Source organism: Chelonia mydas, chromosome 10 (genome assembly GCF_015237465.2).
Source record: "Chelonia mydas isolate rCheMyd1 chromosome 10, rCheMyd1.pri.v2, whole genome shotgun sequence".
NCBI classification, from domain to species: domain Eukaryota; kingdom Metazoa; phylum Chordata; order Testudines; family Cheloniidae; genus Chelonia; species Chelonia mydas.
Window position 1 is genome coordinate 31,675,636 of NC_051250.2, and position 23,814 is coordinate 31,699,449.

General features: G+C 48.0%; 1 protein-coding gene across 10 annotated transcripts in view; it reads left to right on the top strand.

Moving 5' to 3' along the window:
• The window catches only part of AXIN1 (axin 1), a 173,263-nt gene that overhangs the window by 136,874 nt on the left and 12,575 nt on the right, over nucleotides 1-23,814 (top strand). For 9 of the 10 annotated variants that reach the window (XM_043523514.1, XM_043523512.1, XM_043523513.1 and 6 more), the window contains exons 6-8: nucleotides 8,904-9,448; nucleotides 13,279-13,455; nucleotides 20,678-20,923. In XM_043523514.1, the coding sequence (XP_043379449.1) occupies nucleotides 8,904-9,448; nucleotides 13,279-13,455; nucleotides 20,678-20,923 (968 nt within the window). The remainder of the gene's footprint in view (nucleotides 1-8,903; nucleotides 9,449-13,278; nucleotides 13,456-20,677; nucleotides 20,924-23,814) is intronic. The other variant, XM_043523515.1, reaches the window with a different exon arrangement.

A 23,814-nucleotide genomic window follows, 5' to 3' on the forward strand; every position in this document is an offset into this window, starting at 1 on the left:
GGAGTATATCCAGGAGAGCCGCGAATGCCAGGGCAAAGTAATCCTTTCACATGCTTGCTTTTACACTATGTATAGTATTTTAAAAGGTACACTCACCAGAGGTCCCTTCTCCGCCTGCTGGGTCCAGGAGGCAGCCTTGGGTGGGTTCGGGGGGTACTGGCTCCAGGTCCAGGGTGAGAAACAGTTCCTGGCTGTCGGGAAAACCGGTTTCTCCGCTTGCTTGCTGTGAGCTATCTACAACCTCCTCCTCATCATCATCTTCTTCGTCCCCAAAACCTGCTTCCGTATTGCCTCCATCTCCATTGAAGGAGTCAAACAACACGGCTGGGGTAGTGGTGGCTGAACCCCCTAAAATGGCATGCAGCTCATCATAGAAGCGGCATGTTTGGGGCTCTGACCCAGAGCGGCCGTTCGCCTCTCTGGTTTTCTGGTAGGCTTGCCTCAGCTCCTTCAGTTTCACGCGGCACTGCTTCGGGTCCCTGTTATGGCCTCTGTCCTTCATGCCCTGGGAGATTTTGACAAAGGTTTTGGCATTTCGAAAACTGGAACGGAGTTCTGATAGCACGGATTCCTCTCCCCATACAGCGATCAGATCCCGTACCTCCCGTTCGGTCCATGCTGGAGCTCTTTTGCGATTCTGAGACTCCATCATGGTCACCTCTGCTGATGAGCTCTGCATGGTCACCTGCAGCTTGCCACGCTGGCCAAACAGGAAATGAGATTCAAAAGTTCGCGGTTCTTTTCCTGTCTACTTGGCCAGTGCATCTGAGTTGAGAGTGCTGTCCAGAGCGGTCAAAATGGAGCACTCTGGGATAGCTCCCGGAGGCCAATACCGTCGAATTGTGTCCACAGTACCCCAAATTCGACCCGGCAAGGCCGATTTAAGCGCTAATCCACTTGTCAGGGGTGGAGTAAGGAAATCGATTTTAAGAGCCCTTTAAGTCTAAATAAATGGCTTCATCGTGTGGACAGGTACGGGCTTACATCGATTTAACGCTGCTAAATTCGACCTAAAGTCCTAGTGTAGACCAGGGCTAAAGAAAGGGCTTGGGCGTGTGCCTCCCAGAACTGCTTTCCTTTCATGCACCAAGACTCCATCCCATCAGCTGCTTACTGAACCCTAGATTGTTTCTGTGCAAAATCCAGCTGTTATCCTAAGCAGATAAGAAGGCACGTTTTTATAATTTTATCTTGCAGCTAGTGAAGTCAAAATTAACTTGGGAGTAAAAATATCCCAAATAAAATATAGGGATAATTTTTCAAAAGTAGGCACTTACATTGTGTAGACAAAACCATAGAAAATCATTTGGTGTTGGCGTCCAGCTATGTATTTTGATGATGTATTTAACTACTTGCTTTTTGTGCCTGCTGTTGAAAATGTGGCTCTTAGTTTATAGAGGTTTTGATGCATAAACTATTGTGTGTGTACATTCACATGCATGACATTTTTTTACCATGGAGCGAAGGTCACTGGCACTCAGCCCTGCCCTGTGTTCCTTGCCGCCCTCCCAAAACTCAAATGCTGGCAAACCGGGAAATTCAGCCAGGGAACAGCCACAATGTTAACTCAGCCCCTGTGATCCTGCCCTAAGAACTCCTCACCACTCCCTCAGTGTCTGCCAAGCAGCAGCAAGTCCCAACCAGGTTACTGGTGCCACCCAGAGCTGAGTTGGGGACTGTGAATGGGAGTGCTGCTGGGAGCTGTGCCAGGCACAGATACAATGACAGGTTTGCTTAGGCACGGTCAGTTGCTGTTACACTCCCAGTGTCTATAGCAGAGGTGGGCAAACTACAGCCCATGGGCTGCATCCGGCCCACAGGACCCTGCTGCCCAGCCCCTGAGCTCCTGGCCTGGGAGGCTAGCCCCCAGCCCCTCCCCTGCTGTTCCCCTTCCCCCGCAGCCTCAGCTCATTGCGCCGCTGGTGCAATGCTCTGGGTGGCGGGGCTGCAAGCTCTTGTCAGGCAGCGCAGATGCAGAGCTGCGGCCTGACCTGGTGCTCTGTGCTGCACGGTGGCGTGGCTGGCTCCAGCCGGGCGGCACGGCTGCCTGTCCTGGTGTTCTGGGCGGCACGGCTGTAGCGCCACCAGCCACCAGTGCTTTAGGCAGTGCGGTAAGGGGGCAGGGAGCAGGGGGGGGTTGGATAGAGGGCAGGGGAGTTCGGGGTGGTGGTCAATAGGCGGGGGTGTGGATAGGGGTCAGGGCGGTCAGAAGGCGGGGAACGGGGGGGGTTGAATGAGGGCAAGGGTCCCGGGGGAGGGGGCAGTCAGGAAGGAGTGGAGGGTGGATGGGGCGGAGGGGGCAGTCAGGGGCAGGAGTTCCAGGGGCGGTCAGGGAGAAGGGGTGGTTGGATGGGGCAGGTGTCCTGGGAGGGGGCAGTCAGGAGTGAGAGGAGGGGTTGGATGGGGCAGCGGGAGGCAGTCAGGGGCAGGAGGGCTGGGGGCCGTCGGGACAGAGGGGGTGGATGGGACAGGAGTCCCGGGGGAGCAGTCAGGGGGCAAGAAGCAGGGGGGGTCGGATAGGGGGCGGGGGCCGGGCCACGTCTGGCTGTTTGAGGAGGCACAGCCTCCCCTAACTGGCCCTCCATACAATTTCGGAAATCTGATGTGGCCCTCAGGCCAAAAAGTTTGCCCGCCCCTGGTCTGTAGCCATCTCCACAGGGACAGCGTTAAGGCTGTGGCTGTGTTGGGTGGGAAGGGTCCCTCTCATTCAGCGTTTGAACTTTGAGAATGACTCTCTCCTGCAGTGGAAGGGGGTGAGGCACACAGGGCAGGGCTGAGCGCCAGCCACCTTCACTCCACGTCAGTGTAGTTTTCTTGTGTGTGACTTCCTGTTGTTTTGGAAAATGGCAGTGGTGTGGGGGCCGTGATTGAGGGACAGGTGTGGATGTGTTCCTGGGTACCCCTCCCAGCCCCTCATCTCCCAGCTAAAGTCAACACCAGGGCATAAGGGGAGCCCCAATCTGCCAACCACCCGTATAGGGGAAGCGGGTTCCCCCTCACAATTCCAGCCCCCCATGAGCAGCAAGAGTGAGGGAACAGAGAGAGCCCTATAATCCTTTCCCCACATTGGAACATGTGGAGACTCATACCACGTTCCGGGAGCATTACCCATCATCAGCTCTACCCAGTCTTTGTGCTTTTTTCCATGTGACATGCACCAAGCTTGCTTGTTCTCAGCTGTCTGATTTTGTTCATCACCCTTGGTATCAGCGACACTGCGGAAAATGCACAGAATAGACCCTTCTTCAAAAAAGAGTACACTTCCTTTTTCTGGAGGCGGCCAAGAGACCTACATCTGCCAGTCCCCATCTTTGGAATATGCTGTAGAGAACTTGAGTGTCTAGCTTCTATTCGTAGACCTGAGAGAAGTGCTGCTCCTGAGGACACTGGCTGTGGGGTATTCTGAATATCTGGAAGCAGACTGGTGAAATTTGGATCTGATGAACTATGAACCAGTTCCCTAGTTTCATGGGTTCGGCACACAGGGAGCGGGATCTTGCTTCTCCCTGCTTATTGATCGAGAACATAGAGGGTACGTTGTCTGTCATGACCCTAATTGATTTGCCCCTGGTGAGGGGCTGAAAATGAAGGCAAGCGTTCGTGACAGCCCTGAGCTCCTTGTGATAGATGTGGAGACTGTGGAGATAGCCCTGAAATAGATGTGGAGACTGGTTTCCTGAGTTGTCCATCTGCCCTGAGTCTAGGGAGTTCCTCCCTCTGTCCCCTGTCCCTCCAAGGTGCCGTCTGACAGGAGAATAGATCGTTCTGAGCCAGCCCTGGAAGCAGCGGAGGCATAGCCTTGCGTGACTGGTCAAAAAAGTTGCAAACTGCCATATGTCCCAGCAGCTGTAGACAGTTTCTTATTGTGGTCCCAGGGCTCCCCTGAATTGCCCATACTAGACCGGATGTTACAAATCTGCCTAAGGGAAGTCAGGCTCTGACTGTCAATGAGCCTATATGTGCCCCTATAAACTCTAGAGGTTTACATAGATTTTTTTTTTAAATTCAACTGCAGACCAAACCTCCGTAACAGAGGGAGTGTCATCTGGGTGGAAGATAGCACTGCTTGGTAGGAGCAGCCCTTGAGTAGCAAGTTGTTGAGGTACGGGAAGATTAGGATCACTTCTTGTCAGAGGTAAGCCACCACTTACCTTTGAGAACAACCTTGGGTCCAAGGAAAGGCAGAAGGGAAGCACTTGGAATTGGAAATGATCCTGGCCTATAGTGAAGCATAGGAATTTACCTGTGCAATGGGTGTATCATAAGAACAAAGAACATAAAAACGGCCATACTGGGTCAGACCAAAAGTCCATCTAACCCAGTGGCCAGTGCCAGGTGCTCCAGAGGGAATGAACAGAACAGGTAATCAGGAAGTGAGCCATCCCCTGTCGCCCATTTCCAGCTTCTGGCAAATGGAGGCTAGGGACACTATCCCTGCCCATCCTGGCTAATAGCCATTGATGGATCTATCCTTCATTAATTTATCTAGTTCTTTTTTGAAGCCTGTTATAGTTTTGGCCCTCACAACATCCTCTGACAACGAGTTTCATAGTGCTTGGAACATGGAGAGCTGAGAACAAGCAAGCTTGTTGCATGTCACATGGAAAAAAGCACAAAGACTGGGTAGAGCTGATGATGGGTAATGCTCCCGGAACGTGGTATGAGTCTCCACATGTTCCAATGTGGGGAAAGGATTATAGGGCTCTCTCTGTTCCCTCACTCTTGCTGCTCATGGGGGGCTGGAATTGTGAGGGGAACCCGCTTCCCCTATACGGGTGGTTGGCAGATTGGGGCTCCCCTTATGCCCTGGTGTTGACTTTAGCTGGGAGATGAGGGGCTGGGAGGGGTACCCAGGAACACATCCACACCTGTCCCTCAATCACGGCCCCCACACCACTGCCATTTTCCAAAACAACAGGAAGTCACACACAAGAAAGCTACATTGACGTGGAGTGAAGGCGGCTGGCTAACAGATAGATCTCAAAATGTAAATGTTAAAGGGGAATCCTGATTGAACTGGTGTGTTTCAAGTGGGGTCCTACAGGTTCTGGTTCTTGGCCCTATGCTATTTAACATTTTTATCAATGACCTGGAAGACAAAACCATCATTGGTAAAATTTGCAGATGACACAAAAATTGGGGGAGTGGTAAATAATGAAGAAGACAGATCACTGGTAGAGAATGATCTGGATCACTTGGAAATCGGGGCACAAGCAAACAAATGTATTTTAATACATCTAAATGTGATATACACATCAAGGAACAAAGAATGTTGGCCAACCTTATAGAATGGGGAACTCTGTCCTGGGAAGCAGTGACTCTGAAAAAGACTTTTTGTGGGTCCAGAGATAGATAATCAGTTGAACTTGACCCCCAGTGCAACACTGTGACCAAAAGGACTAATATACAATCCTTGGATCCATAAACATGGGAATCTCAAGTAGGAGTAGAGAGGTTATTTTACGTTTGTATTTGGCACTTGTGCGACTGCTGCTGGAATACTGTGTCCAGTTCTGGTGTCTACAATTCAAAGGGATGTTGATAAATTGGAGAGGGTTCAGAGAAGATCCACAAGAATGATTACAGGATTAGAAAACCTGCCTTATAGTGTTAGACTTGAGGATCTCAGTCTATTTATCTTAACAAAGATATTATTAAGGGGTATGTTGATTACAACCTGTAAGTACATACACAGGGAACAAATATTTACTAATGGGCACTTCAGTCTAACAGATAAAGGTTTAACATGATCCAGTTGCTGGAAGTTGAAGCTAGACAAATTCAGGTTGGAAATAAGGTGTAAATTTTTAATGGCTAGAATAATTAACCACTGGAACAATTTACCGGAGGTGGAGAGGGATGGATTCTCCATCACTGGCGATTTTTAAATCACTCTTGGATGTTTTTCTTAAAGATCTGCTCTAGGAATGATTTTGGGCCCGTTCTCTGGCCTGTGTTATACAGGAGGTCAGATTAGATCATCAAATGTTCCCTTCTGGCCTTGGAAACTGTGAAGTCTGCAATCGAGTCCTGGGCAGAACCTGAGTCTCCTGGTCCCTAGTCCATTCCAGTAACCAGAGCCCCATTCTCCTTTCTTATGCAGCCCCTTCCTCGCACACTGCACTGATATACTATCAGGTGACCATTTCACTTCGCAGATGCATTGCCAAGGGCAGAGTGGCCCAGTGAATGAGATTTGGTCTGCTGTATTATACACCGGGGTCCTGATTTGATCTTGTGCAACCTCAGTCATTTTAGCTGCAAACTAATACCAAGAGCCGTGAGGTGCAGAGGAATATTAACAGCTGTCAGCAGAAGACAAGACTTGAATTTATAGTCTTTGGGTACCCTGGCCAATATACCTTCCACCAGGCCACAGAATAATTTGTGAGCCATTCACGTTATTTCAATGACTGAACTGGTATTTGCTCATATCTGTGAGCCTGCTCCTAACTGGGACTAGCCTGAGCCTGCACAGGCCACCATCAGGCCAATCACCACTTGCTCCTCAGAACCAAACAGACCAGCTAATAATCTTGTCTGGTTGTCTGGGGCCAGGACTGGGTGGTGTACGCTGACTACAGGAGAGCTCAGGGAGAGTGGCATCTGTTCGATGCTCCCCTCTGATCTCAATATGGGCATGAAAGGTTATAAGAACCTGTCATTTTTTAAAAGCTGGTTCTTGGCCGAGTGGGCTGAGATTCGCACTGCCTGCTCTCATGCTGCTCATGGTGTGGCACGGCAGCACTTACACTGCTTCCGCCGGAACTGCAGAGTCGCTCCCTGGGAACGTGTCTTCGAGTGTAAATGTAATCCTAAACGGCTATTGCTGTTAGGCTTGCAGTGCTGCCTCTTCCGGCTGAGCTCCTTTGGGAAGGAACCATCCCATCATGAATGTCAGGGAAGCACCTCACGAGTTGTGAGGTTTCCATAAGCCAGTAACAGCTGTGGTATCCCCATGCTAGTGCTTTATGCATTGTCTCCCTCTCATAGGATGTATTTTTAATAACCTGCATTAGCTTCCTCAAGTGTCGCACTTCCCTGTTAGGGTTATTGTAGATGTAGAGGAAGGACCCCTTTTCTTCCTGTGAACTACCAGTGTGAACGCAGCATAGCCCATCAGGACATGCATGTCCCATTGCGCCACCTCCAAGGTCGGACATGGTATTCTGTGTGTTAATGTTCTGCATGTGGTCACTGTCCTCACTAGCTAGACCTTGTTCTATGACCCTTACAAATTAGGCTTGTTTGGCGTTCAGTCTTGCCAAGCCCTACAGTGGGCGTGTCTGTATTGAAATGGCCCTTCCCTGACCCAGCTGCAGAGTGCAGGCTGGGACTGTCTTGGAGAGGGAGTCAGGGACCTGCAGCTCAAGGGGAGCTCAAGGGAAAGGAGGGTTTGAATTCTCTCCTGTGCTGACAGCCCGTCCTACTCCGCTTAGCTCACACATTCGGCACATGACTCCACAGTCAGTGGAGACCTATTTTCCTAGGTTGCTTTCAAACACAAGCGTGTTAGTGATGATTGCAGGATGTGTGAATGGAGTCGTGGGGGAGGACTTAATGCAGGATGGAATGAACTCCCAGGTATTCAAGAGCAGGTGCAGCAGAGGCAAGGGTGGTGCGGGCGCTGGGCTGGAGTAGGTGGCTTACCAGCCTTTTCCCCTCTCTAATTAATGGGATGTGCTTCCTTTCCTCCGTTGTGAAGAGCGCCCGTGTGACATGAATGCCTGACACTAGTGAGGTCAGTTAGGTTTTATACTCTCAGGTATGGTGTGGCAAAGAAATCTTGTATTTCTTCCCTTGTTATATGCCTAGCACTTGTGACTTTGAAGCTAATTAATTGGGGGCGGCGGATGTCATCTGCAAGTGGGCAGTTAAAGCAGATGTGAGCCAGTGTGCTCCGGCAGATAAATATAAATCATGCTATATTGGCAGGTCAGACAGCTTCACTGAGCATCCTGCACTGCAACTCATGGCTTACTGTCCCTGATAGGAGAGGGGAGGGGCAGATAAAGAAATTGTTTAATTCTCCTGAGTAAGTAATAGAATAAAGGCAAGATCCTGACTTCCCTATAAAGCAACTTCATAAGCATCTCAGTGCATCTTGGAGAATCAAACCATTTGTCAGCTTCGAAATTCCTGGCTGCCAGCAGTGGAAAGTTTTCCTTCTTACTGGCATGCTCATGGGTTCAAATGGAATTTGGTGTTTTAAAATACAGTTATCAACTGCTCTCCATGATCGACTCGCAGACTGGCACAGTGAGTATTTGAGTTATAATCCCGTTTCTTCAGATGTGTGAAATATTTTGCCTTAGGCCTCAGAGGTCATGCATTTGGAAGGTAGAGCCTTGGTTTCTGAAACCTCTCACGCTGCTGTCATCATTAAATTATCTCTCGTATCCTCTGCTTTTGTGTGATCAGCACTGCTTTTCTTACATTTTGAAATAATCATCTAATGGTAAGTTCCGAATCTCTCCTGTGGATAGCCCTTTCATTTCTTTCCATTTTTCATCACTTGTTCCTATAATTTTTTTTTCCTATTCAACAAACTCTTTTATTGTCTATCCTATAACTCTTCTATTTTATCCAGTATGCTTTGATTTGATACTTAAATGCTCTTTGGGAACTATGCGTAAAAGATAGCTGCCTTTCCTTTGTTGGTCATTACAGTCATTTCTCCAAGGAACTCAGCAGTTTAAGCAGGAACTATCTTCTCCTAAATATAATCAAATTATGGGTTTCAAGGATTTCCATCTGTACATCCCAGCTGTTTGCTTATAATATGGTCAGAGAAACACACACACGCTGATAGTTGTTTGAAACAAGCCTATCTTCCTGTCTGCCCCTAATATGATAGACGACCTATACTTCAAGTTTTCTCTTCTTTTTCCATTTTCCTGCAGGAAGAAGAAGGTGAGGACGCAGACATCTCTTCTGGTCCTTCAGTCATTAGCCACAAGCTGCCTTCTGCCCAGGCCTTGCATCACTTCACTCCTCGTTACTCCGAGATGGGTTGTGCTGGGATGCAGCTGCGAGATGCTCATGAAGAAAATCCAGAGAGCATTCTCGATGAACATGTACAGCGAGTAATGAAAACGCCAGGTTGTCAGTCCCCTGGACCAGGTCGCCATTCACCTAAGCCCCGGTCACCGGAAAGTGGCCATGCTGGAAAGATGCAAGGGACAATACCTCCAGGGCATGGCAAGCATGCAACAAAATCAGGAATGAAACTGGATGCAGCTAACTTATACCACCATAAACATATCTACCACCACATTCATCACCACAGCGTGATGAAACCGAAGGAGCAGATTGAGGCTGAAGCCACTCAGAGAGTGCAAAACAGCTTTGCTTGGAATGTAGATTCACATAACTATGCAACAAAATCCCGGAACTACACTGAAAGCATGGGCCTGGCTCCCAACCCTGCAGATTCCTTGGGCTACAGGTGAGTGCAGGACCAGTGGGAGTCCTATAGCCATTGCTTTGTAGAGAGGTCATTTGGGAATGGACTGCATAATGCAAATAAATGCGCAAAATGGGCTTGGGTCCCCGCTTGTAGCAGAGGTGTGGAATTCAGGAGTCACTCTGGGCTGTTCTCTGAGCATGGCAGTCCATGTTGGGACAGGGTGGAGTGCCGCTCTTCTCCTTGGCAGTCCTTTTCCTTCAGCAGTGGATCTCTCCATAGTCGTTCATGCCGTCCCTTATCAGGTCTGGGGTATGTTGCTGCAAAGACTCCCTTTAAAGTTGCCCTGGAACTGCAGCAGCTATAGTGCACGGGGGCTGTTTTGCTCCTTTACTAGTGGTGATATTAATGTTGTACCTAGGCGCTCTCTGTGTGCTGTACCTAGGCTCTCTCAATGTGCTGAAGGTGCCTAAAAGTTGGCTCCTCCTCACATCCTGCATTCACAGCCCCCAAACTAATGGCTTTGTTTCAGGGCCTTGTTAATGGGGAGTGTCAGTGCAAGTGCGTAAGAGCCCTTCATAATTCAGGACCAAAGGGACTTGCTGGAACTTCCTGTCCCTGTCTTGCAAAAGTAACCAAGATTAGCTAGGTTGACCTAGCCCTCCATCCCAACGTTCAGTCTGATAGGGTCAGGGCCGCCGTTTCTCAGTGACAGGGCCATTTCTTGGGACCATCTGCCTGAGGACGATCACTGGAGGATCTAAAATTTCTTCCTGTTCCATCTTCACTTCCCCTGTTCCCACCTCTCTTTCTGCTCAGGTGCAGGGGAGAAGGCAGTGATGAGAGTTTGTTCCTGTTCCATTGGGCCGGGTTTTGTTAGTTACATTATTGCATTATTCTTGTAGGCATCATCCAGATTTCATTCTGACCCCGCTGATGGGTGCTCAGTAAATCCCCTGTACTAATAAATGTCACAGTGTGGAACTAATTGAGAGGGCTGGCTGCAAGAACCCTAAAATGAACATTTATCAGTTGAAGCCAGGCATAGCAAATCTACTCAGCTGCAAGCCCCAGGTAGTAGGAGCTTTGGTGGGCAAACTGGCTGAGTGGGCCTGGAGAGTCACTGACTCCTCCCTAGGATGGGAGGTGTGGGACACAGAATTGAGCAGCCTAAGCAACACAGCTCCTTTGATAGGAGGAGGAGGAGCAGAGAGGCTGAAGCTGCTGCATTTTCCCCAGGAGGAAGGGGAGGAGAGCAGTTGTGCTTTCCCTTTAAGGGTAGGGTAGTGGGGGCCAGAGAGCAGAGGGATTGGGGCAGAAGCGCAGAGGAGCCCACAAAGTAGAAGTGGGGGAAGGAGACCAGAATTGATTCATTTGGGGGAGGGAGAGGGGGTGGGAGGGTGGAGGTTGATGATGGGCTGGCATGAGCTAGTTCTGCAGGACTCTGGAAGAGGGCTGCTCGAATACTCTACCAGGACAGGTTGGTATATAGTCCTTGGGGGGAGTAGGTGTTGAAGAGTCTAAAAGCCCTGCACTGGGGCAGTTCACATTGCAGCCTGGCAGCACCCTACAGGCACGGGCTCTCAGGGATTGCTGCGTTTCCTGGAATCTAGCCCTGATGTAAAATAAAGAGTGAGCTCTTTTGGTTGCAGAGAAGCTTCACAGTGTACTCAAGACATAAGCAGAGAGCCTACCGGGAGACCAGGAAGGAGTTTCCCCTCTGGGGTATTACTCAGTCATTTGCCCTATTCTGAAGCATCAAGGAGAACACTGGACTTGGGAGGCCTGGGGTATCAGACTCTCGATGAGTCCGCAGTCTGATCTTGTGTGGCAGGAAGAGACCCAGACTTGGAGCAATGCTCCGATCTGGAATGGCAAATCCTATTCTGGGTGGTAAATTTCAGATCCAGAACTGGCCGGATGGTCTAAGATTGGGCTATGTTGCCATGTTGAGGCTAAGAGTTTGGCATTTAGCCCAGTCTTTCACTCCCTCACCAGGATGATCTGCCAAGCATTGCATCTAGGGCTGTCAAGCGATTCAATCGCGATGAATCGCACTGTTAATAATAGAAATCCAAAAATATTCAAATAAATGGTAGTTTTCTACATTTTCAAATATATTGATTTCAATTACCACACAGAATACAAAGTGTACAGTGCTCATTTTATATTATTATTTTTTATTACAAATAGTTGCACAGTAAAAAACAAAAGAAATAGTATTTTTCAATTCACCTAATAAAAATAATGTAATGCAATCACCTTATCATGAAAGTTGAACTTGCAAATGTAGAATTATGTACAAAAAAATAACTGGACTCAAAAATAAAAATAAAACAATGTAAAACTTTAGCGCCCACAAGTCCACTCAGTCCTACTTCTTGTTCAGCCAGGAGTGCTGTAGCTATTTTTAGAAATCTCACATTGGTACCTTCTTTGCATTTTGTCAAATCTGCAGTGAAAGTGTTCTTAAAACTAACAACATGTGCTGGGTCAACATCCAAGACTGCTATAACAAGAAATATATGGCAGAATGCACGTAAAACAGAACAGGAGACCTACAATTCTCCTCCAAGGAGTTCAGTCAAAAATGTAATTAACACATTTTTTTGTAACGAGAGTCATCAGCATGGAAGCATGTCCTCTGGAATGGTGGCCGAAGCATGAAGGGGCATACGAATGTTTAGCATATCTGGCACATAAATGCCTTATAATGCCAGCTACAAATGTGAACACATGTGAACGCCTGTTCTCACTTTTAGGTGACTGTAAATAAGAAGTGGGCAGCATTATGTCCCGTAAATGTAAACAAACTTTTTGCCTTAGTGATTGGCTGAACAAGAAGTACAACTGAGTGGACTTGTAGGCTCTAAAATTTTACATTGTTTTGTTTTTTGAGTGCAGTTATGTAACAAGAAAAATATGAATTTGTAAGTTGCAGTTTCACGACAAAGAGATTGCACTACGGTACTTGTATGAGGTGAATTGAAAAATATTCTTTCTTCATCATATTTACAGTGCAAATATTTGTAATCAAAAATAATATTAAGTGAGCACTGTACACTTTGTATTCTGTGTTGTAACTGAAATCAATACAGTATATTTTAAAATGTAGAAAAACATCCAAAAATATTTAATAAATTTCAATTGGTATTCTATTGTTTAACAATGCGATTAACTTTATTAATCGCAATTAATTTTTTTGAGTTAATCTTGTGAGTTAACTGCGATTAATTGACAGCTGTAATTGTGTCACATTGCTGTGACCCCTTTGGCAATGGAGAAGTCCCCTGGCTCCAGAGGGCAGCAGGCATATACACTGCCTCAGCCCTTCCTAGTTTCATGGCATTTAAGACCAGAAGGGACCATTAGATTATCTAGTCTGATGATCCAGGCCAGCCAATTTCACCCAGTTAGTTATCCCTGCTTTGAGCCAATAACTTGGGTAGACTAAAGTATTTCAGTCCTCAGGAGACTAAACTGTTGTGTTGCACAGGTAGAGGACAGGCAAGACCAAGATGCCACCAATGCCCAAGGCCCCTGCAGTGGTAGCGAATTGGTTAGGTGGGATATATCCGGGTGATCCAGGCTCCAGGCAACTTTCAGCCTAAAGCACAGTCTAGTCTTTGATTTAAACTACTGAAAACTGGTGGGTTGGATCGCAGGGCAGAGGTGATTCCACGTATCACTGGGATATCCCCAAGCTGTGTTGCTGAGCTTCTGTAAACCAGTTCAGATTGTGGGGCTGTCATTCAGGGGCATTGAGCTGCCACCTGAGTGTAGCTAGAAAGCAGAAGTGTCCCAAGTCTGCCACTTCTCTGCTGTCTGGAAGTTCAGATGAGTAGCTAATGTCTCAAGCCTTCTTCTTGCAGTGGCAAAGCGAGTCTACTTTCAAAAAGAAATGTCAAGAAGGCTGATTCAGGGAAAAGTGATGGTGCCAGCTATGAGATGCCCGGATCTCCTGAGGACGTGGAGAGGAACCAGAAAATCCTGCAGTGGATCATCGAAGGAGAGAAGGAGATCAGCAGGCATAAGAAAACAAGCCATGGGTAAGGGCTTGGCAGAGTGGAGCCTGCATACCATTGTACAGCAGCATTCCTCGGGGCAGTGGGAAGAGGTGTGAGAGCACAGTTATGAGGGCTCAGCTCTTCGGGAGCCCTGCGTCTTGTTTGGGCGCCCCATGTGGGGATGGCCAGAGTCTGTATTGAGATGCCACAAGTTCATGACAGGTGTGTGGGGTTTGGTTTTACAGACAGGGTGTTTTGACTCCGAATAAAATGACCAAACGCGTTCTCATGTGCCTAGCTGTATCAAAGCGCCCCCAGCCCTAGCTGAGCCTGGTTACAGGGGTTCTCAAGAACCAGTCCTCAGGCATGGAGGGCTGGAAGCAGGCGCCCTGGCAGCGCCAGCAGGTGGCTATGTTCAGTTCCATGCCCTCCAGAGTCCCAAGAGCTCTGGCTTACCAGGATGCACTAGCCCTGGAATATATTCAGCCCTTTAATGTGTGGGCAGAAAAGAGACTTTCCCAGAAGACCCTTTCTAACTCAGCAGATCTGCTCCCTGTCTGGCTGGATTCAGAGTCGTGGCTGCTTGGCTTGCTGGCAGCACTCAGCCGTGACTTCTCCAGCCAGCCCTGAGAGCCAGCAGTTTCGGGAGCTGGATACTAGTCCGGCTGCACATGATCAACAGAATTATTAACTAAGTGCTGACTGCACATGTGGCCAACTTAAGCTGCGCCCTGGCGGTGCAGGATTGGATGTGCTGGGTGTCTCCTGTACCTGCAAGAAATTCCAGCACTTGGCTTTACCATGCTAGTCTCCTTTTTGCTCATTGATAGTCTCTTGTTTTCCTCTCTTCCCCTGTAGTGGTGCCCACAATTGTCTGGCTGCGTAGCATGTTAATGAGACTCGGAGTGCCAGGCCATGGCAAGTTTGAGTTACTGATTATGAGTCACCCTGTGCCACTGGTTCTGCTTGAGAAGGACCCTCACTGTGCTGCAGCGCTGACTGCACATGGATATGCCAAAAAATAGTGACAGACACAAGGCAGAGGAGATAATATCTTCTACTGGACCAGCTTCTGCCAGTGAAGGAGATACGCTTTCGAGCTACAGAGAGCTCTGTGTCAGCTCGGCAACTTGTCTCTCTCACCAACAGAAGTTGGTCCAATAAAAGGCATTACCTCACTCACCTTGTCTCTCTAATATCCTGGGACTGACACAGCTACGACAACATTGCAAAATATAGTGAGCAAATGGGATACATAGCCTGGAAATGGAGCCATCACTTACCAGTGCATGCTCTATGGAAGTCTATTAGGAGAATTTTGAAAGAGAATATTCTTCGAGTAGTGTCCCCGTGGGTGCCCCACTCGCCTACCATCGGAGATTTTCATTAGCGGTGTCCGTTCATCCCACACACTCGCTGCTGATATCCTCATGCCCCCTCCCGCCCCCCAGCTATCTCAGGCTGTATGGGCAAACTGTCCCCAATTCCTTCTGACCCACCACAGCCTGAGACGGAGCTGAGCATGTCTTCATTGTGCGTGCCTCAGCTGCTTGCTGACTTAGTTCTGAGTTTGTTTTACTTTAGCTGCTTAGTTTGGTAGTTAGTTACTGGTTATTTGAGAGAGTGTTTTATTTCCTCCAGGGAAATCCTACATGCAAGGGGCATACCCCTTCTCCAGGGTTTAAACATTGCCTCTCACGTAGAGAGGCTATCCCAGTTAACGACAGACACTCTAAGTGCATTTGCAGTCTAGGAGAGTCTCACATCTTACAGAAGTGTAACTTCTGTTTAGCCTTCAAATCCAGGGCACTGAAGAACCGGAAAATCAAGTCCCATGTAAAACTAAGCCCCCATCTACAGCAGCACCACCTGTGAAGTACTCAAAACCCTCAGTACCATCCTACAGGGACAAGTGTGCTGGGCCGTCAATACCGCAATGCCACTCGGCGCCACAAGACTTTTGGTACCCGAAGGACTTACCGGTGACTGCTGAACGAGAGTCTCTGTTTCGTGCAGGTAACAAGCATCTCTTGGTACCAAGAACCACTTTGTCTCCGGACCCTTATACGTCCCGGTACCATCACTTCCTCTTTCGCTCAGTGCTCCCCCGTTAGAGGAAGAAGAGATCGATGATGGAGACCTACCTTCAGTATTATTGATATGTCTCCAGGGTTCTGGGTACCCATATAAGAACCCCCTTTTTCTTGAGTTGTCTGGTTTCTCCAGAGAATTACAGAATATGGTAGAGGATTTCCCATTTGATGGTCTGAAGTTGTTCACAGAGAATACCAACGAATCGTTGCATACCCTGAAAGACTCCAGGGTCACATTACATTTGTTAGTTATCTACACTCCGCAAACAAAAGAAAATTCAGTAGATGACAAACGACTCAAATATTCCACCCGATGCAATTCTCTGGTTTTCAGAGACCAACGAAACCTCCAAAAAGAGATGTCGCCTCCAGAGATCCTTTAACCCACCCGGCACAAGTTCATAGCAGGCTTCATCTTCAAAGCACCAGTTTTGACAGGATGATGGGTGGTTTGGACCCTCCCCTCTCTTTAGCCTGTCAGCTCCAGCGATTTGCCCACCTCCCCCCATTTGGAGACCAACTCTCCCATTTCCGACAAGCATGGGAGTGTATCACCTTGGGCAAACGGGTGCTGGAGATAATATCATCAGGCTACGCCATTCATTTTATCTACCTCTCTCCTCCTCATTCCCCTTCCACATCCCTCTTCAGGGACGCGTATCATGAGCTCTTAACAAGACAGGAAATAAACTCCCTCCTTCGTTTAGGAGTGATAGAGCTGGTCCCCACTCAACACAGGGGAAGGGGCTTCTATCTGAGGTACTTCCTCATGCCAAAGAAAAATGGACTTCAGTCAGAAACTGTCTTCAACTTCTACATCACATAGCGACTTGCACTTTTGTGGCAGAACGTGCAAGGTTACTCTTCACTGTTTCCAGGGGTGCCTTAGATCAGTTTACTCACCAACCAGACAGCCTAGATTAGTGGTTTTCAGTCTATGGCCATGGATCCCAGGGGATCCACAGACTATGTCTAAAATTTCCAAAGAGGTTCACACTTCCATTTGAAATTTTTAGGGGTCCACAAATAAAAAAGGTTGAAAACCACTGTCAACAAACAGGTTCAGTTCCTCAGTGGGTGAAATGCTCCCTAAACTGGTGGCAGGCTCATTGCAATATAGGCACAGGAGTTCCCTTCCTCCAGCTGACACCAATGGTAACCACAACCATGGATGCATCTCTGTTAGGATGGGACACGCACCTCAATGCTCTCACAGTATAGGGCAGATGGCTACCCCAAGAAACCACCCTCCACACCAGCCTGTTGGAGCTCAGAGCAGTTAGAAATACCTGCCTTCATTTTCTGCCTCTCATCAGACATAGGTCTATCGGAGTCATGACAGACAATGGGGCCTGCATGTTCTGTATCAATCAGCAGGGAGGCGTGAGATCGCCTTCCCTGTGCACCGAAGCAATAAGGTTATGAAACATTGCATAAGAATTCTAGCAGTATATCTCCTGGGCAGGGAAATGTCACAGCCGATGCTCTCAGTAGGTATTTTTCCCAAGACTACGAATGGGAGTTGTATTCCCAGTTTCTTGTTGGCATAGTTCAGGCTTGGGGGTTTCCAGAAACGGGACAGCTACAAACAAAAAATGCCATCTGCTCTGTTCAAGAGGGGGTTAGGTCGCAATTTCTTAGGGGATGCCTTCCTCCTCACTTGGATGATAAAGCTGTTTCATGCTTTTAGGACTATTTAGAAAAGCTGGATGAGCACAAGTCCATGGAGCCGGATGCGCTGCATCTGAGAGTGCTAAAGGAGTTGGCGGATGTGATTGCAGAGCCATTGGCCATTATCTTTGAAAACTCATGGCAATTGGGGGAAGTCCCGGACGACTGGAAAAAGGCTAATGTAGTGCCCATCTTTAAAAAAGGGAAGGAGGAGGATCCTAGGAACTACAGGCCAGTCAGCCTCACCTCAGTCCCTGGAAAAATCATGGAGCAGGTCCTCAAGGAATCAATTCTGAAGCACTTAGAGGAGAGGAAAGTGATCAGGAATAGTCAGCATGGATTCACCAAGGGCAAGTCATGCCTGACTAATCTAATTGCCTTCTATGACAAGATAACTGGCTCTGTGGATGAGGGGAAAGCAGTGGACATGTTGTTCCTTGAGTTTAGCAAAGCTTTTGACACGGTCTCCCACAGTATTCTTGCCAGCGAGTTAAAGAAGTGTGGGCTGGATGAATGGACTATAAGGTGGATAGAAAGTTGGCTAGATTGTCGGGCTCAACAGGTAGTGATCAATGGCTCCATGTCTAGTTGGCAGCCGGTATCAAGTGGAGTTCCCCAAGGGTCGGTCCTGGGGCCGGTTTTGTTCAATATCTTCATAAATGATCTGGAAGATGGTGTGGATTGCATCCTCAGCAAGTTTGCAGATGACACTAAACTGGAAGGAGAGGTAGATACGCTGGAGGGTAGGGATAGGATACAGAGGGACCTAGACAAATTAGAGGATTGGGCCAAAAGAAATCTGATGAGGTTCAACAAGGACAAGTGCAGAGTCCTGCACTTAGGACGGAAGAATCCCATGCACCGCTACAGACTAGGGACCGAATGGCTAGGCAGCAGTTCTACAGAAAAGGACCTAGGGGTTACAGTGGACGAGAAGCTGGGTATGAGTCAACAGTGTGCCGTTGTTGCCAAGAAGGCCAATGGCATTTTGGGATGTATAAGTAGGGGCATTGCCAGCAGATTGAGGAACGTGATCATTCCCCTCTATTCGACATTGGTGAGACCTCACTGTGTCCAGTTTTGGGCCCCACACTACAAGAAAGATGTGGAAAAATTGGAAAATGTCCAGCTGAGGGCAACAAAAATGATTAGGGGACTGGAACACATGACTTATGAGGAGAGGCTGAGGGAACTTATGAGGAGAGGTGAGGGATTGTTTAGTCTGTGGAAGAGAAGAATGAGGGGGGATTTGATAGCTGCTTTCAACTACCTGAAAGGGAGTTCCAAAGAGGATGGAGCTAGGCTGTTCTCAGTGGTAGCAGATGACAGAACAAGGAGTAATGGTCTCAGGTTGCAGTGGGGGAGGTTTAGGTTCGATATTAGGAAAAACTTTTTCACTAGGAGGGTGGTGAAACACTGGAATGCGTTACCTAGGGAGGTGGTGGAATCTCCTTCCTTAGAAGTTTTTAAGGTCAGGCTTGACAAAGCCCTGGCTGGGATGATTTAGTTGAGGATTGGTCCTGCTTTGAGCAGGGGGTTGGACTAGATGACCTCCTGAGGTCCCTTCCAACCCTGATATTCTATGATATTCTATGCTTTTCCCCTGGTGCCTCTGATTCTCAGAATTGTGAACAAAATCAGACAGGACAAGGCCAGAATTATCCTAATAGCCCCGTAGTTGAGTCAGGCATGGTTTCTTTACCTGCTTCACCTAGACACTCCTCTGCTGCTCTCCCAGGACGATCCACTGCTGCATCCCAATCTGAGCATTCTTCGCCTCAAGGCATGACTCCTTGATGGTTCATGGGGTTAGTCAGCTTGTTCTGCAGAGGTACAACAGATATTTCTAAATGGTAGGAAGGAGTCTACCAGAAATGCTTACCTTCAAAAGGCGGAGATGATTTAGTGACTGGTGTGAACTCCAGGGAGCTGTTCCCAAATCCGCCTCGCTTCCGCTTGTTCTGGGTTACCTGCTGCAATGAAAGCAATCCGGACTGTCAGTTAGTTCTCTCAAGGTTTGTTTGGCCACCTTACAGCTTTTCATACCACCACTGAGGAGTTCTCGCTGTTTCCTCACCCTACAACTGTAATGTTCATGAAAAGTCTGGAAAACCTTTCTCCACAGGTGAAAGTCCCCACCCCAGTTTGGGACCTTAATTTTGTTCTTAATAATGTTTTGAGCTGCTGACAACCTGCTCTTTACTGTATTTGTCTATCAAGACTGCCTTTTTAGTGGTTATTACATCAGCCCTCCGAGTCGGAGGGATCAGGGCCTTCATGGCAGACCCTCCTTTAACAGGGTTCTACGAGGACAGGGTTTCCTTACTGCCACACTCCAGGTTTCCTCCTAAAGTGTCTTCTGAGTTTCATCTCAATCAGATCATTTACCCACCAGTTTTCTTCAAAACCCCAGAATTCCCATCTGGAGACTGCTTTCCGTGCTGTAGATGTCATGAGCGTGTTAGCCATCAATCTGGATATGACTAAATCATTTGTAAATCTAGACTGTTTGTTTCATTTGCAGACAGATCTAAAGGGCATGCTGTTTCTGCCCAAAGACTATCAAAATGGATTTCTGGGGGTGTTACTGCTTGTACGCTGCTGCCAGCATTCCACCCTGTTCTGGTGTGGCAGCTCACCCTGCGAGGTCTCAGGCTAGACGTAGGCTTTACTTCAAAATGTCCCGGCATCTGAGATCTGCAGAGCTGCTCCGTGATGGTCCAGGCACTACACCTGAGTCGGTGCCTCTAGGTCTGATGCGGCAGTTGGCAATGCAGTTCTGTGCTGGACTCAGTTCCGAAGCTGCCTTCATCTTATGGGGATGCTGCTCGGGAGTCACCTGAATTGGAGCACTCATGGGGCACTACTCGGAGAATAATAACCTGTGCATTGACTGTAGTTCTTCGAGATGTGCCCCCTATGGGTGCTGCACTGCCCGTCCTCCTTTCTCCTCTGCTTCGGAGTTTCCTTCGGAGGCTCAGCAGTGGAGAAGGAGCTGAGGGCAGTTCGCCCACGCAGCAAGGCGCACGAGGATATCTGCAGCGTGTGCATGGCCTGAATGGATACTGCTAATGACAACCTCCAATCGAGAGCACGCGAGGCACCCAGAGGGGCACATCTCGAACACCTTACTGCACACGGGGAGTGACCACTCTTTTTTATCTAACTCCTATTAGTTTTATTTACGTGGATTGGATGTCTCATATGACTCATAAAATAGGTCCCAACCACATGTGACCCCAGGTCCCATTTTGTAGGAAGCTGGTTGCTCTCCCCAGTGGCCTTGAAAAATTCCATCTCAGACGGTTCCTTGGTACCCCCCTAAATCCTCCCTAGCGCTGGAGCTGGATGTATGGTATTCTTCATTCCCTCCTAGCTGGGTGACAGTGCAGAAAGTGCCCAGGGTGGCTGGGCGATCGCTGTGTCTAGTCGGTGAAGCACTGAGAGGCGTCAGGGGACATGCCTGCATGGGTCAAATGTTGTTGTGTTTGTGTGTGAAGCTCCTCAGGTGCCAAGAAGCAGCTGGCCCATGATATGCCCAGACCTCTTTCCATCGAGCGCCCTGTCGCTGTGCACCCCTGGGTCAGTGCCCAGCTCAGGAACATCGCCCAGCCTTCTCACCCATTCATTCAAGATCCTACCATGCCGCCCAACCCAGCCCCCAACCCTCTGACGCAGCTGGAAGAAGCACGCAGGCGACTGGAGGAAGAGGAGAAGAGGGCTGGCAAACTGCCCCCCAAACAGAGGTGAGATGATTTAGTCTGGTCGGGGGGAGAGGGGAGGGAAAGCTGTTCTGAAGCAGAACCTAGAGGCAAGGAGGGAAGGACATGGTGACCCACTCAGCTGGTCCTGCTGCAGTTATCAGGATCTACCAGACAAAGGCGAGTGGCGGGTGGTTAGAAAAGAGCACGTTTTGGAAGCCATAGGACACTGCATGTTCTGTAACGCCTCATCCTTTCAACAGCAGGGAGCATCCCAGGGGCCTGGGAGCAAAAGCCAAAAACTGCCTCGAGAATGGGGAGCAGGGCCTTTAGATGGTGGGGCTGGAAGGGATCCCCTTGCTCTAGGCACAAGGCAAAGCCCTGTTTTAGTTCCTGGAAAGGAGCTGTGTGAGCAGTTCCTAGAGCACTGCCTGGGATGGGGGCTCTACAGGGTTGCCCTCTCTCACTGCCCCAGCAGTGTGTACGTGGCTTCTGGCGGGGAGGAACTCACTTGTTTTCATGAGGTCTGCAGTGCTTAGTTGATTTAAACGGGGGTGTGATTTTTAATGGCCTTTATTTTCTGTGGTGCAGTGAAGGGACTTCCTGAAGTTGGCAACTGTAAAACGATCACTTTTTGCTGGTATCCTTAAAAGTCAAAATGGCAGGTGGTTCTCGTGGCAGGAACAGAGAAGGGAGAGGCAGAAACACTTGGTTCTACTGTAGAACCTCAGAGTTACAAACACCTTGGGAATGGAGGTTGTTCGTAACTCTGAACAAAATGTTATAGTTCTTTCAAAAGTTTACAACTGAACATTGACTTAATGCAGCTTTGAAACTTTACTATGCAGAAGAAAAATGCTGCTTTTAACCATCTGAATTTAAGTGAAACCAGCTCAGGTTCCTTACCTGGTCAAATCTTTTTTTTTAAACTTTCCCTTTATTTTTTTAGTTATTTACGTTTAACGCAGTACTGTACTGTACTCCCCCCTTTTTTTGGTCTCTGCTGCTGTCTGCATACTTCTGGTTCCAAACGAGGTGTGTGGTTGACTGGTCACTCTGAGGTTCTACCGTAGTTCTGTTCTGGCACTGATTCACTGTACAGCCATGTTCAAGTCACTTTGCCTCTCTGTGACTCAGTTTCCTCATCTATCAAGCAGGAGTAATAGTCCTGTCCCTAATGTACCTTGCAAGAGAGGTGTGGGATTAATCAGTGTTTACGTAAACATGTTGAGCTCCTGAGATGAAAGGCATTTGAGAAGTACAAGATAATTAACGTTAGTGCCTGAAAGCCTTTCATTGCCATGAAATACCTTTTTAAATGGCAATTGCAAACAGCCGCTCATGCAGTGTTCCAGAGACATGAAACTTCAGTGTCTGCCTACTTAGAAACTTAGACATAATTTTTCAAAGGCAACCTCTAATTGCCTGGTTTCAATTATTTTCTCGCGTAACTGCCCTATGGCCGACTCAGAGCAATGTTTACATGAGGTTTAGATTGACAAGTTGTAATTAAAGGGCATTCCCATGTAGGCTAAGCCCCAAATATCCAGCCTGCCTATAAACTGGTGTGATCAGATAGGAATTGTCCTCTTGGTTCCGAAGAGCATTTCAAAGAACCACCCACCCTCCCAGAAATGTATAGACACAGACACATGGCCTATATACAGATTCCCATGCTACCTGCAGAATTAAAATAATATAGCAAGTATAGTAAACAACATTCTCTGTAGAACCTACATGGTGATGTGTGGTGTTTGTTATTGTGGTACCTACTGTCTAGCCAAGGACAGGAGAATAGGCTGCATGATCAGCTGCATTCTCAGGGCTGTGCTGCTGAGCTTAGTCGGGCAGATGCTCACACACAACAAGCAACCTCCCCAAATGGGTGGGCATATTGCCCCTCTGTTGAAAACACAGGAATGAAACAAACCTGTCTGTTGCATGGAATGTGCCAGTAAGGATGGTTTCGTTTCTGGTTTCTGAGAGAGTCTTGGAAACTGGAGAGAATAATACAGCTGTCATAAAAGGCAAAGGTGCCTGTGTCCTTTGTGGGTAGCCTGTTTAGTGACCCACGAGAATGCATGCAGGAGTCCTTGGAGGAGCTAAGAGTTCCTATCAGTAGAAATGTCCCTGCTGAATTGTATTGCCTGGAGAAACCCTGATGCTCACATGGAAACATGTTTGGGCCAGTGTCCCCTTTAGAGTCCATGCCCTTGTAGGACTAGCAATCCAGGGGACTTGAAAATAAGATCTCTGGGTAATGCGGTGTCCCCATTCTATGAGGGCGGGAAGGTGAGATACAAAGGCTGTGATTCAAGCATATGGAGAAAGTCCCAAGAAACCAAGTTAGTAAAGGATACCTGTTGGCTAGGGACACCTAGCTCTAACAGGAGATTGTTTCCATGCAGCATTGTACACCCCTTCAGGGATGCTGGCCAGCCTCATGGCATAGAATCATAGACGTATAGGACTGGAAGGGACCTTGAGAGGTCATCTAGTCCAGTCTCCTGCACTCAAGGCAGGACTACGTAATAACTAGACCATTCCTGGAAGGTGTTTGTCTAACCTGTTCTTAAAATCCTCCAATGACAGAAATGATTGTGTATTAACTATATTGATTACCTAAGAATTCCCAGCTAACACTCTAAGATTTGGTACGTTCTTGTCCCAAGATCAGGCCCAGTATTACTAGAATCACTTGGGATCCCTGGCATCCACGGTTGCAACATTTGCACTTAGCAAAAACGTTCTGGATTTGCAATAGTTTTACTAACACAGATAGCAAAGGTACAAACACTCCAACCCAACGAGATAGAGAGAACATAGAATGAGCGTCTGAGCAGCCATATACTCACTCCATCCCTTGCAGAACGACCTGAAGTGTTAATCATTATTTTCCATGTCACCATCACCCGTGGTCATTGTCTTGGCCTGTC